The sequence below is a fragment of the Scomber japonicus genome, chromosome 19 (genome assembly GCF_027409825.1).
Source record: "Scomber japonicus isolate fScoJap1 chromosome 19, fScoJap1.pri, whole genome shotgun sequence".
NCBI lineage: Eukaryota > Metazoa > Chordata > Actinopteri > Scombriformes > Scombridae > Scomber > Scomber japonicus.
The window spans coordinates 11,739,936-11,755,114 of NC_070596.1; the positions used below are offsets into that span (position 1 = coordinate 11,739,936).

Consider the following 15,179-nt stretch of genomic DNA (forward strand, 5'->3'; position numbering starts at 1 on the left):
TATCATCTGCCAGGCACGAAAATGAAGTTCTGTTTATGTCTGAAACTGAAGTAACAACAAAAAGCCAGAAAACCGTTTTTTCTTGTGTTTTGCTGTCAGGAGGCGTGCATGTACCTGTTAAAGCACTACGACTGGTGTTTGGAGCCTCCATCGCAGGACCTTGAGTTCAAATGGCTGCCTGTGTCTCGCCCCGCCAACCCCCCCACCGTCTCCTTCACCCAACTGGATCCAACTAGATACGACAAGATCGACACTAGATAGGATGCACAGTGTGTGTAGTGATGTACCAATTTTTTAATTTTTAATTTTTATAAATAAAACCATTCGACCATTATAAACTACGGATGGGAAGGTTCACCTTTTGGCATCGGTGGACCAGCATAAACATTCACGATGCAATTGACCTAATTAAAAAAAAGTGCGCACCAGATACACTCTTTGCACCTTTTGACTGGAGCTGCTCACGGAGCATATGCATCTAAACTGGAGAACTACAACTGGAGCACTACAAAGCCTGTTTGTAAAAGGTATAAATGGTTTGTATTCTAGCTGTAATGATCTGTTCGAAATGTAGGCTGCAGTCTACGCATCAGACAACTTGAAGTGTATTTCCGTGTGGTGCAGCAGAGGGCGCTCTAAATCTTAGACTAGCTTGACTCACTGCTTGCTGTATTGACGTTTGGAAATTAAGCTAATGTTAATGTAATGTTGTTTTATTAGAATGGAGGACAAATAGAGAGCATCCTAAGCAGACAATCACAACACAAAACATCTGAAGGTGTGTGGGTTTGGGTTCCACACTTTGGACGCCAAAGTCACAAGGATGAAGCTGTTTGGAAGTGGAATGCGCATTCAAATTAAGTCGAATAATTTACGGGTCATTTCGATTTTGTTCGAACTTAATTTTTTTTAAAGTGACAGCCCTAGTGGTTTTTTAGGATCAAAAAGAAACAGCATAAAAGAGGTGCCACTGAGCTGCCGTATTTAACAAACAAATATGTAAAGTAAAAACGGCACTTTTCAGTTAATTTAGTATTTGCTGTATATAAAATAAAACTCTGTACATTATTGAGTTGCATTGCATAATTTTTTTTGCTTTGCGTCAAATTACATTCAGATTGTGTCCAGTCATATCAGTCGTTGCTTGAATGTATTGAATTGTTTGCAATGTCTCCAAAATGACGGCTCTGGATCAAATGTGCCTGTCTAGAATGTGCAGGAAAAGCTGGAGCACACAGAGGGAAGCCAGCAAACTGCGAGGCTTTCCCCTGCTGCGTATGATACAGTAATCATTGTGGGGAAAGCCGAGGAGTGTGCTGGTTTCACTCTGTGTGTTCCTCTGCCAGATACTCTGCTGCTCTCCTTGACAAATCTACAGTGGAAGACAAAATGAATGAGTCATGATAAGTCCTCCATTGTCAAATCTGACACTACTAGATGGCAATTTTTGGTCCTTTTTTAAAGTCATTTATTATATGGTAGTTATAAAAAGATTCACCGCATTGAATTAAATCACTTTACTTAACCTTACTCATACATCACATGTTCTACATTGAATTGAAATGTACCTTAATTACCTTCAACTAACCACCCAAAACTGTAGCTTTTATGTTGAAGAAGTAGCATTATTCTCACGCTGTCCTATCAATATTTAACCTATTAAATCGTAAGGAAACACACGTGCACACAGGAATACAGAGGTAAACCCTCAGATTCCATCACTGCCTCCAAACCTGTCCCCCCCCCCCCACCACCACCTAGCAACCACCACTGCTTAGCAACAGTTCGTCAAACCGACACTGACTTGCTTCCTCTTAGTATGCAAGTCTCACACAAATACATGCACACACACACTAACCTGGTTATTTTTGAAAGCATTCAGTCGGCAGTGATACACACACACCATCTGAATCACACGTAAATGATGCCAGAAGGCGCTCCAGAGCACACGGCTAAATTTGAAATAACCCCAGTGACCTGAATGATAAAGCACATGAATCATAGACAGAGTATTCAGATGAAGCGTCAGGTACTTTGATATTAGTCAGTTTTAATTGTCTTTTTGTTCATATTCAAGTGAATTCTTTGTGTTACCGTAAATATTATGTATATTTTTGCACTGATCTTTATGTGTAATGGTTTGATGAATGAGGCAGTGTCTAATTTCATGTAATGTTAATCAGATATACATGTTTTGAGATAATAAGACATATACTCTCAATTATCATGTTACCTTGTTATTTTTATGAGTCTGTGTGCTGTGTTTTATGCATGTACGAGTAGCTTTCTCTTGTCAAATTTACAGGTGGAATGTTTTAATTTTAAATGCCATTATGTTGTTATGGTCTGGCCTTGTTCTCAGTTTGGAGTTTAGGATTTCTTTTATCTAAAATATCAAATGTTGTCTAATTTCTTTAATCCACAAAAGATCTAGGCTACTTGCCAGTCAAAATATAAGCAGATAACAGCATAAATGTGTTTGAACATTAAAAATCTAATATTTTGAAAACACATTGAAGAAGAGAATAAAATCAGTCCAACTAAAATTTAGCTGAATTATAGCAAAAAAAAGAATATAACAAAACAAATCAAAGGATAGGTTCAAAAACAACACTCAAATGTACAAATGAACATTAAATGTTTTTCTTGCTGTAATCATTCCTCCAATAAGAGATCCCTTAATAATGCATTTTCAATCTAAGTGATGGAGAACAAAATCCATACTCCTTTTATTATAAACATGTATTCAAAAGTTTATTTGATGCTAATATGGGACTTTAGTCATCCAAATCAATTAAGTCAATATCTTTTTAGTGCCAAATTCCATCTTTTTGTTACCAACCCTCCACTGTCTGTTGAGACACAAAGAGGGATTTTTATACTGTGTAAGAAATCCACATTATTTGACTAGCTCAGCCTGCTGAAGCTGCATATTATCTTCAGATAAACCTTTGAATATACTTTTTGCCCAAAGTGAGAAATGTGGATTTTGTCCTCCATTTGTAAGGGATCTAACGGTCAGTAGTAAAACTTGTATCAGTGCTCATATGGACACCTTACATGCTTTAAGACTGAGTAAAACAATTGTGACCCTATTCTTTACAGTGCATCAATAGTCATGCTTATAACTGTATTTTATATATTAATTATACATATTTTAGCAAGTATTTTTTTACCAAAGAGATATGTAACCAGTTTAATCTGAACTGGAACCTCTTCAGCTACAGTGTGAATGAAGCCTGACTTGTGTAGTATGTATGCAATGTGAGCTATGCTGTTAATGCTGTCTGCAGTCTACATAATCAGCTACATATGCGTATGTCTCAGAAAGATGCTTTTGTCCTGTGGTGAGCTACTCAACAATCCTACTGTGTTGTCTCTGCTGCTCTGCATGTTCGCACACACACACACCCACACACACACACATACGACTATACTCTTTCCTATACACACAAAATTATGCTGCAGACATGAATATTTCTCACTTGTCTCATTTTCACTCAGTTGTCTGGGTTTCTCTGTTTTTCTCTCTCTCTCGCACACACACATGCACACACACACAGTTGCAGACATACATCACACTGCATCCTGCAGAAAATGGGGTTCTTGTGAACAGAGTGGTATGACTCACTGCTGTCCCTGCACTTCATCCATTAGCTGATGCTCCAACTCGCAACAATTTACGACAGGCGAGAGCAACTTAGTCTGAGCCCTCTTGCACACAAGGACACGGTTTTGTTTTATTTATTTTTGTATTTCAATTTTTTCATGTCGTTTTCTTCTAAGAACTATTTGATTGTTCCCTTTACTCCCTCTAATCCTGTTTAAACAAGTTAGGAGACACTTGCAGACTACACATTGGAATTACAGTACCCTACTAACATTATTTTTCTCTGTTGCGGCTTATTGTCTGGAAATCACATATTTGAAAGCAATTTAACTTCCAATGCACTGAATTCCTTTGTGGCAGCTGCTGCTTTGAGTCTGTAAAGTGGAAAATACACAGCAAATCGAAACTTTCTCGATTTTGGTAATGAATAGGTGAATATCACGTCAACTGTTTTGTTTTTTGTCAGTGCAACTTCCTTCCCGTATGTGATCAGGTAGTTTTGGGAAGCTCTTATATGTAAACACATGAGTCAACTGCAGAAAAGCATTGCAGAAGACAAACAATAAGCAAACATGGCAATCCTGAAAGGAATCATGTACATTTTACTTTTAAAAACAGTCTGCATTACCAGACAAAAAAGACAAAAACATTTACATTTACCCCAAAATTTGGTAACAAAATATTCATGGTGATGAATGACTCATTTAAACTGCACACGGCACATTTAAACTGTACATAAACCAAGGGAATGCACTGTAAAGCTGAAAATACCATAAGCCCAAAACTTTTAAAACCATGCGGCATATGGTCTTTCAACTACTGATATTCTATTACTGCACATTTAATAGATTAAAAAATAGTAGTAGTATGTGGTTATTTCAGTAGTTTGCAGGTCGAGTCAGGTTTGAGTGGTTGATTAACTTCTGTTTTTTGTGGGTTGGGCGGTGCAGATTGACTCAATGGCCAGTGACCACAGCGCAACAGGAGCCTCTTTGAGTGTGTTCATATGTGGGTTAGCGCCCATTAGGCCAACTCAACGTTAGAGATCTTTTATGTAATTATGAGCGCTGTTAGTGAGGAAAAATACCACTTGAATAGTCGCATAGGGAAGGGGGAGCATACACAAACAGGATGATAAGTGCAGTTCAGTTAATGGCCACCGGTGTCACTAATGAGATTGATTTTCTGATTCTTACAAATACAACCTTTTTTATGTGGCATTTTTGTTGCATTCCAAGCATCTGTGTACGTTATTGTAGTCCACCCCTCACATTTTAAAACAATTGAAAATTGAGCTGACCACGTGCCCTCAAACAATGGCTGGATGAATTTGCTCTTGTGAATGTAGTCTTAATGAATTTGACGAATGTGCTGAGCAGAGGTGGCGAAAGTATGTTTTTTTCTTTCACATGCGTGGATAAGTGCAGCTCATTTAGAAGTAAGTGGAAGCTCAAGTGTTTATTATGCGTACAGGATCCTTCATTCAATAGAGTTCATAGTGTTTGTCACACATGTAATTGGAGCATGCAGAGGTTATAAAAGGCATTAGATAAAATCTCTTCATGATTCATTCAATTTGAACTAAAATTTGAAAGGTTGAAAATCTGATCAACTTTTCACATTTGGACTTTTTTTTGGGAAAAAGGACTCTCAGTTTGTCTGCCAGATGATGACAGGTCAATAGATAAAAAAAACAAGGGGAGAAATAAACAGTACACTACAGGTGGGGTCATTTTCAAACCAGGTTATGGGGAAAAGGAAATCATGTCAGACACGCACACACACACACTGACGCACATGTTTAACAGGAGGTAGGACAGTGTATCCAGATGGCAGAACAAAGCCTGAGGTCAGTTTTAATGAGCAGAGCTAATTACCACATGACTGTCCTATCTGTCCACTCCCAGTGGAACTGTTGGCCTTTAATAGGGTATACAACAGGAAGTAAGGGCAGGAAAACCCCATCCCTTACCACACACACACACACACACACACACACACACACACACAAACACTGTAAACAAATGTGTGTTACGTACCCAGCACACTTTCACAAAGACACTAGACTGATTTTGGTCCTTGATTTCAAACAAAGATGGGCTTCTCAATCTGTGATCATTGATTTTCTGTAATAAAACGTATATAGTAACTTGTATGAACTGTAACCAGCTAGCTGATTTATCTAAACTCCAGAAGTTGGCTGTATACACTGACTCCAGCTGATTAGTTTTGAAACAATGTAAAATGGTGTTAAATATGTAATTTCTTGACTATACATACATGATATAAGGACAAAGCTCAGTGTTGTCCCCAGATGATGATTTATGTAAAAGACATGTAAACAAGGGGGAAGCATTGTTCTTGTATTACAGGGCAGAGCTTGAAAACTAATGCAACACACAGTTTGTACATATTCAACACAAAGATTCTTAAGTAGTAAAATGTGTGGTGATGGAATTACTGTTGTTACTTTGGAGAAAATAATCCACAAAACTGTACAACCACAAACTTTATGTTTCCTTTGGATCAGCTAGTATCTCGGTTCCATTGTTTTGACGTCTACAAGTGTTGTCTATCTTGTAATGGAATCCCTGCAACAAATTTCCAGCCCTCTCACAAATGCACAGAGAGAGACACACACACAAACAAACACACCCCTTGCTGCTTACTACTGTGTTTATCTGTGCTCAGACAGGCAGGAAGGAAAAGCCATTAGTCACTGAGGTGCCATCAAGCACTGTTTAATTGTCTCATTTATCTTCCCTCTGCTACTGAACCACGTGCTGCTGCTGCTGCTCAGATTCACCGGGTTGCCCTCAGGAGCCGAGCACTCTGCCAAATATAAGTAGCCTGTGTTATAATGTGTGGCTGTCAAGGGTCCTGTGTCTTCTGAGTGTCTCTGATAGAAGCTGAGAAGTGGTCATCTAGGTACTGGCTATTCTGTAACATCAGTTGAGTTTCAAGTCCATAGATTATTAATGAGCTTTCAGGATATGTGGACACAGCTCAAAATCTATATCTATATATAGTTGAGAGCACTGGAATCAAAAAGTGAAAGCCTTCATGTGAGAATTTTGCTTTGTAATTTGTAACTGAGCTATTAGGATCATGATATTAATTTTCAGTTTGCTAAATCTCACTATTTTTGAATGGAGTTCTTCACCCAACAAGCTTGTCCACTGTCACTTTTTCTCTACAAACATTATCGTGTTTCCAGTGCAGGCTGGGCAGGTGCCGGGTCTTACTGTCAACAGTGTGGTTGTAAGCTTCAGTCCAGTTGCTGTGCCTTTTTTTTTTCAAATCATTTTGGGGATCTTAGCAAATTCATCCACCCTTTTATCAATTTGATCAAAGGAAAGTGATGTTACAAGTCATGTTTTCAACCATCTTACACAGGCTTTATTAGATAATGTAAATTTCCCACCCGTGAGTATGACATATGGCCACTGTGTGAATATTGTCCGTAGAAGAAAAGGCCCCTTGATTTAGAGGAAAATGTATCATAAAAATCAGTAGGTTACATCCTCTGGAGGATCTGAATATCTGTATTCAATTTCGTGATAATAGTTTGTGATATATTAGTCTAGATCAGAATGCTCCACTCAACAGACATTGCCATATCTCGAGCCATGTGGTCGAATGTGGTCTAAAAAAAAAAAATAAGTCATACTTTTCTTAATGTACGTTTATCAGAGCCATCTTTAAAAGATGAAACATATGTATGGATGTGTGAGTTCATAAACTCTTGGTAAAAAAAATGATTTACACCAATCTGCCCCTTCATTTATTTTATAGAACTGTAAAACTTAAAAGAATTTACCATTTTCCATTGAAAATACTGTGAATGTTGCCACAACTTTCTTACAAAGTGAGTCAATGATGAACAACTGTAAAATACTCTAAATTAAATCAGTGATTCATGCTCAACTTGTCTCTCATTTGTGAAACTCTCATGTTGCTTATTTAGAATAGATTGCACAAATACTATTCCTATAAAACATAATACCTGAATTAAATGCGTAAATGACAAACAATTAAAATAAATCTGCATAAATGATATAAATGAACTGCTACTAGTCCTGTTAGATGTCTTTGCACAGAGATTATCTTGTCCCTGGTGTTCCTGATGCTGAAATAACTCAACCACATACTACGCATGAAGACTATTTTGGGACTAGCTGTCATCCTCTTGTGACTCTTATTATAATTTCAGAATTAAAATCAAGTGTTGTTCCATGATGTTGCAATTGTAATCTGAGAGGGAGAGTGGGAGAAATGGAGAGGAAACAGGGGAGTCGTTGAGTGTTTGGGAGTACAGTAGAGCGAGAGCATCCCTCTCCAAACTCCCTCTGTCACTGACATACTCACTCTGTCTTTTAAACACTCTCAGCCACTCTTCCTCCTCTGTCTTTCATATCACTCTTCGCCATCTCTCCATCTTTCTTCTCTTTGGGTATGCAGTCATTCAGTAATTTCAACATCATGGAACAACACTTGAACTGTGTTCAGTTGCCAGGGTAATAGTTCACTCTCCGGTGATGAGAGGGTGGAATAGGAGCGAAACGACGGGGGAAGAAGGATGGAAGGAATGAGGGGAGGGGAGAGGTCAGAGGAGAGGATAGGAAATAAGGTGTGTAGGGGAGGAGAAGAGACAGGTATTTAAATTAAAAGTTCAGCCAGAGAGCAAATCTGAAGGCCAACATTTGACAGCAGTCTGTAACTACAGCCAACTTTTGTGCTCTGGTGACATGGACATGCTGCAGACAACAACAGGACTGGTTTGGTAATGTTATCTGAAATCTACTGTGCCCTGCTGTGACCCCCTTTTATTAGACATTTTGGTCTTCCCAAGGAAACATTGGGCTTAAGGCTGAGTGCCAAAGACCGGGTAGAAAAGTCACATTGTTGGTTTTTGTAAACAGATTAAGGAAGGGTTTTGTTTGTGATTAAATAAAACTATAAAACTAGTTTAGGGTTAAGGTTAGGGCTACAATATACACACACAAAAGTACATATCCCCTTCCTTTCCAATGCATTTCAATATCAATTTCTTCTGTTAAATGTATTATTTAAGCCAACATTAGATATAGGCACAGTATATGAGACACTTATTTTCGTTGATGCAAAAATTTAAATGTAATCCTGTCTGTCTGCCTAGCAACAATTTCACTGGGGTATATTGCCAAAAAGTATCATAAATCAGGCACACTTACCACCTGCAGACACACGTGAGCAAGCAGCCGAACCAGGGCGCCATCTAGACACATTCTTACCCTAAATCTGTGCCGTTTGATCGGTGCTGCAAAGTTCTGTGAAAAGTATGTTTATCCTCAGCTGTTAGGAAAGCTGGCTTCTCCACACGCTCAGATATAGAGACAACAATAGCTGGCCTGTTTCTTTTACAGCTTTAGCCGTGCTCACACAGTTTGAATTAAAAGGTCAGGCCACCTTACCAATAGTCCTCCTTTCACTCCTGACCATAACTCACACATAGTGAACTCAGCTGCTCATTCGAGTAAGTAAACAAGCAAAGTAGTAGTCAGCATATTTCAGGGGAATAAAAAATAGAGATGATTGCATGATTTTACATGCAGTATACATCGTTTTGAATATACAGCAATGTATTGTGTGAATGCAGAAAAGGTACAGAATCTCAGAGTTTGGGGGGAGACCTTGAACTGAGTTTTCAGATGGGCAATGCAGCAGCTTGCATTGGCAGAGCCACAGTGAGCAGAGCAGAGATGCCTTAAATAAACCCTGTTGGCAAGGTTGCATTGAAGATGTCATTGAAGTTACATCACATGTGACTGCAACAGCCAACTTGAATTGTCTGCTTGAACTAGCTTGCAGAGTGTCAGCTGTTGTTGAGACTGTCAGAGGTGTTGATTCAGCTTGATGGTTCATTTTTGAGCTTGTAATATTGTCAAGCAAATATTCTTTTATGTGTCTTGTGCTTCAATGCCAGACCCCTGTAATCTGAGTGCAGGTGGTGGAGTGGAAGACCTGCTGTTTGTTAAGTAATATGGAAAAAGTCCATGACATATTGGATTGGGGCTAATTGCTGTAAGGGTCCTAAATGTGGCTTCATAGTTCAAATCTCTCCTGAATATGTTATAACAAACCTTTTCTCAGTTCTATTTGGGCCTTGTTCTAATGTGGTTGTCTCAATTCAGTGCTACATCCTTGCATCTTCCATGCTATGTCTTTTACTCACAACGTGTCCCAGTGGGAATGTAGGAGGAGATGTTTGTCTTTGCACAGTTAGAGAAGATAACTGTATTTGGAACAACACACAGACATCAATGCAAACACGTCATGTTTCTTCCAAACTGAGGAATGGGTTTGGTGTTTGGCTGGCTCAGATCGAATGAGTAGGAGTTGTACTGCGAGTTCCTGCAAACTTTCCAGCGTTCTATCCTCCTCCTGGGGTTTAGATGCTTTCAGGATTTGACGATGAAATAAAGTATTAAAAGGCTGCCCACAGTAGTGTCTTTTTGAATGTGATAAACAAGGTGATCTTCCAGTACAATGAAGATGTGTAATATTCCCAGCATGGCCCCAAAATATTATCAACTGTTTCCTGGCAACCATGTTTCTATGCCATTAAAGCACAATGCTGAGGCGAATGTATGATGGGCTTTAGGCATAATTCATGGGAAACATTTTGAAGGAGGAGGCATTTCCCCTGCAGCAAGCATGGGAACTGGTTAGTGGGACATATCTGATATGGATGATAGAGTCATCTTTAAAGAGTAAAATCACTCAAACTATCTTGGTTCCCAGAATTGGGACCATTCTCGAAATTATGTAACTTCCTGTATCTAACAGTCCACCTCCTGTAAAAATTGTCCAACCGTTGCTCTTTACCAAGAGTTGGCTATTTATAGGCTTCTTGTTAAAGCAAAGGGCATGGACAGTATTGCTTGCAGCATAAACAGTCAATGAGTATCCATGGCAAAGTCAATTTGGATAATGCAGTAAGCTTTAAAAGAGCAAAATATCATGTCATATCAGCCACAACACAATGAGATTAGCTGAGAGGTCCAGTAAATGTGACTTGACCCTAACATCTGAAGAGTAGTGATATTTAGTGGTCTGCTTGGAAGGTATTATGGCAGAGAAGAGGACTGTTCAATTAGATTAAACAGAACAAGACTGTGATATTCAGACAATGTGATGCTTTTGTAACATGTGACAGCAGAGAGCAATTTGACCTTTATGCCTTTATTTAATGTGGTGTAATTTAGAACATGAATGACAGTGTCTCAGGAAGCCATGACAGTGTGACATTGAACCAGCACACACAATACCAGAGGCCACGTGAATAACACAACAACTGCACTGATTGAGTGGATTTTCCATTTACACAGAAGATAAAATACCAATCAAAGGGAACATTTGTTAAGGTAACGTTGATTCATTTTCTCATTCTTATCATTTGTCAACATTTTATTTTATTAATATACCTTTTATTTTATCCATAGTTGCATCACACCTTATAAAGTCAATTTAGATTTGAGTGCTGCAAACTAATCATTGATTACATTTTTGACATGTACCTGCTGACGATGGTACAGGCTTATATGACAAATAAAGAGCTATAAAGAGCTAAACAGCCATGTGTAATGGTCGCAAGTCATAAAAGCTGTTCTAGTACCTTACTGTAACGCAATTAATGAAAAGGCTTTTTTTTTGCTTCACTGACAGATGTAAAGACTGGTGGAGAAGGCAGTGAATTAATATGAAAACGGCTACTCCAGGGTATGTCTTTAACCATTTATAGCTAATTGGGGAGAGGAATGATTGTTTTGCACATGCAGCCAGGTGCTCAGTGACTGAGATGTATAAAACAGAACTATTTGCACACACGGATTTACAAATCTGATGACTACCATCGTACTGTAATGACAAAATGTCTTTTCAATCATGTGAGTAACTGATCAGAGCAGGTGAGTTCATAGTGGAATCAACATGGTTACAGAAATGGAGTCAGTAGGATCCTTACATCATCCATCCATATGGTCACATTTTATGAATCAGCTTATATATTTATTAAGTTATACTACATTTACACAGATACACTATATACACATACTGTATGTATACTAAAGAAAGGAAAAGAAAATGGCCTGGAACACTGACTTAAAAATAAAATGTCTGCATCAGAGTCATAAGTGTGCAGCTCTCGCCTCCGTCTTCTTCTCAGTTTAATCATTTAGTGGATTCAAACTTGTAATCTTCCACCCACAAGCCCAAGTCCTTAACTTCACCATGCTCCCTAGGAAATTCTTTTATGCAGAAATCTTGTGAGCATCTCATCTCCACTTACTGTACTGAAAGCCTGTAGACTCATTCTCTGTATCATTTTGACTATTGTTTCAGTAACAACACTCACACTCTTTGGTCTCTCTCAGTTATGATGACATTTTTACTCACCAGTTTGTTTGTAGAGATAGATGAGTGTTGCAACAATTGCAGAAAAGTGATCAGACTACTCCCCATGCTAACTATATTATGGCAATAACCTGTCCTGGCCAAATCTAGTTTGCAAAAGAGGTTTTAATCTCAATGTGACTTCCTGGTTAAATAAAGGTTAAATAAAACAATAAAAATGTTGAGGTAAAACAAGGCTAACTACTAAAACCTAAACCTAAAAGGTCTATTCCCTTTAGTTCACTTAAAGTGCTTGGAGGAAGTTTTGCAATGAGTCAATATTTTTGGGCTGCGTAGGTAAATCTGGCCATCAATGACATTTTTATCAGTTTTTGAAGTATCTAAGAGACATTGGTTTGTCACAATATAGTTGAAGTTCTTTAGAATATTCCATCTTTAAACTTCATGACTGGGGTCTGTGTGGATGAGTAAATCATGATAACGAGTAGCTGTCACTTACTAGCATTTCAAGCAGTTTACACGCTCACGCCACACCTGTCATTTGTCACACTGAGAAGTGATAGATCCCACTGCACAGAAATGAATATATTATATACAAAAATTAACAACGAGGCAGCTGTCCAGAGTTAGCAACCTACCAGCCAATCAGAAAATAGTATTTCTTGTTCCTGGGTAAATTCGGAAAATAAGTCTGCTGTTTGCTATACATCTACAACAGTAAAAAAATTAAATTACACAAGGAATCCAGTTGAAAGGAGGCATAAAAATCAACACAAATTCAGATTCAGATTCAAGTTGTTCCATGAGGCTTCACAAGGTTTAAGTGAAAGCATCTACATCTCAGAGTTTCTGATGTGCATAACCAACAAAATCATATAATAATCTTGACTTGTTTGTTTCTATTTTTACAGTTTAGCATGGCATGAGAACAGGAAGCAAGCTGGAAGAGAGAGTTTGTCAAAGGAAGATATTGTGACAACACACAGTACATTATATGATTGAGTAATGTTGTACTGTGGCAGATTGGTATAAAGCCCCGAGTTTCACTTAGAGCCTCCAGCCAATACAGAATGGGGGCAAGGAGGGACATGTTTCAGTTGTCTGTTGTGTAACTCTAGTCTTGTTCAACTCTAGTCAATTGAGCAATACACAATACACATGCTCTCACAGAGGAAATTCAATCACTTAAATGTGACCGTGTCATTTTAACAAGGACACTCCGCTTCCTCTCTTTCCTCCCCCATTCATCTCCTGTTTTCCCTTCCTTCCCCCTCCTCCCTTTGCACTCCCCATCACTGTTCAGCTTCCCTTCAAGTTGTTTTCTTCGAAAATAAAGAGAAAAATGTAGGCAACACAGGTCAACATGAGTTCAAAACTATGTACTATATGTGTGTGTATCCTTCTGCACATGGGTGTGCACGCATGTTTGTGTGTCTGTACCTGTCGTCACCAGTCATGTTTGCCCCACTCGTTGTCTTAGTAACCACATTTTCTGACTCTGTCACAGATTCTTAAACAAAAACATGAGGGACTGATGACGTCAGCATGTGTGTTAGTTTGGATGCACCTCTGACACATAAAATGACTGAGAATGTGGTGTCACATTATGAGTGTGTGTGTATCCGTATATGACTGTTTGGGTGCACCTATATTAGTATTTCACATCCGGATTCACAAGTTAAATGAACGTTTTACCACAGAAAGTTGTTTGTGCACAGATGTGAAAATGGTTTTGAGCTGCAGTTTCCTGTCTTTAATCCCTCTGTCTTTTTCACTTAGACTACCACATGTCAGACAAACAGACATACAAACAGAAGTTCTGCTTTAATCCAGTCTGCCTCTGACCTGATAATCCTCCACACATTCATAGTCATCCATTCATAAACACACTGACAGGAAATGAGCCACTGATTAAAAAAGAATAATGTCGAAACAACTTTCAAAAGAAATAGAAACAGAGACACCAGGTTAATAATAGGTCAGTAGTACTTGATACCAAACATGTATCCAAATATATTTTTTCTTTCTTCTTTCGCCACATTTGCATACAGACATATTTCACCATAAATATGGGGAAACACATGTATACAGCACATGCATGGGCACACTCACCTCCACAATGTGAACTCTAGACATCAATAGCTCATTAACAACAGCTTTAGCAACAGTTTTATCTAAGACCAGGACTCAAAAGTATTAACTGTTCTACAAAACAGGATTTGAAGAGAGAAGATGCCACAAATATGTATTTTGCATAAACTAGCTCTAGCATGTTCCCGATTGGCTATTGCATCAGCAGGTTGCTTGTAAACTACAGTAATCCACCGAATAGCCCTGCAAGTAGTCACTACATCACCAATCTGCTAGAGCTACATATTTCCTGAAGATGCACTGATAAATTCTGCTGCACCAGTGTCTGGTGCGGCAATATACAACTTTAATATTAACAGTAAATGAATTCAAAACTCATGTCATCTGTTCCATGTCATCACATCATCCAAATATGACAAGTGCTTGTACCTTCATCATTCTCTTTGGCATTCCTGCTGTCTGCAAACCCCTTAGCACCAGCCTGTGGACATAACCCAGACTGCCAAATATAAAAACAAGCAGTCTGGACTCATGCCTGATCTGTGAGGCAGTATTTATGACAGGAAGGTACCATGACAGGAAGGTAAGGAAGCTTCCTCTAGGCTACGATCATGAACTCCTGTTCTCATTAACAAAAACGATATTTGTATTAGCTGCGTATAGTTTGAAAAACCCAGTTTGAACATTGTAGGCAGTTTGAATGTTGTAACAGGAATGTTTAGCTGCATACATGCCCTTGGGTTACAAATGTTTGAGTAAAATATGAATAGCTTTGAATATGATCTCACAGTTTCATCCAGTGCTGCTTTGACTATTCAAAACACAGAGATATTTGAATGAGGAATACTTGTTTTGTGTGCGTGTGTGTGTGTGAGAGAGAAAGAGATAGAGACAGAAAGGGGAAAAAAGGTGATTTTCACTGTGACACATACAGACATGACTTTTACTTTCGATTTCTTAGCCACAATGTTGGTTGAACATGTCATGCCGCTGTAAAAACAATCCCCCATGACAAGCAAAGACCTGCTTTATGTACATTTTCAGTAGGACTTTACTGTGAGTCTGTTGAAAACCCATTAGAAAC

The 15,179-nt window shown here is 38.5% G+C and overlaps 1 protein-coding gene across 2 annotated transcripts in view; it reads left to right on the forward strand.

Annotated features, from left to right (window-relative positions):
- The window catches only part of LOC128380072 (putative cytochrome P450 120), a 23,777-nt gene extending 21,538 nt beyond the window's left edge, over positions 1-2,239 (forward strand). For both annotated transcript variants that reach the window (XM_053339762.1, XM_053339764.1), the window contains exon 11: positions 100-2,239. In XM_053339762.1, the coding sequence (XP_053195737.1) occupies positions 100-261 (162 nt within the window). In that variant the 3' untranslated portion in view covers positions 262-2,239. The remainder of the gene's footprint in view (positions 1-99) is intronic.
- Positions 2,240-15,179: the final 12,940 nt, after the last annotated feature.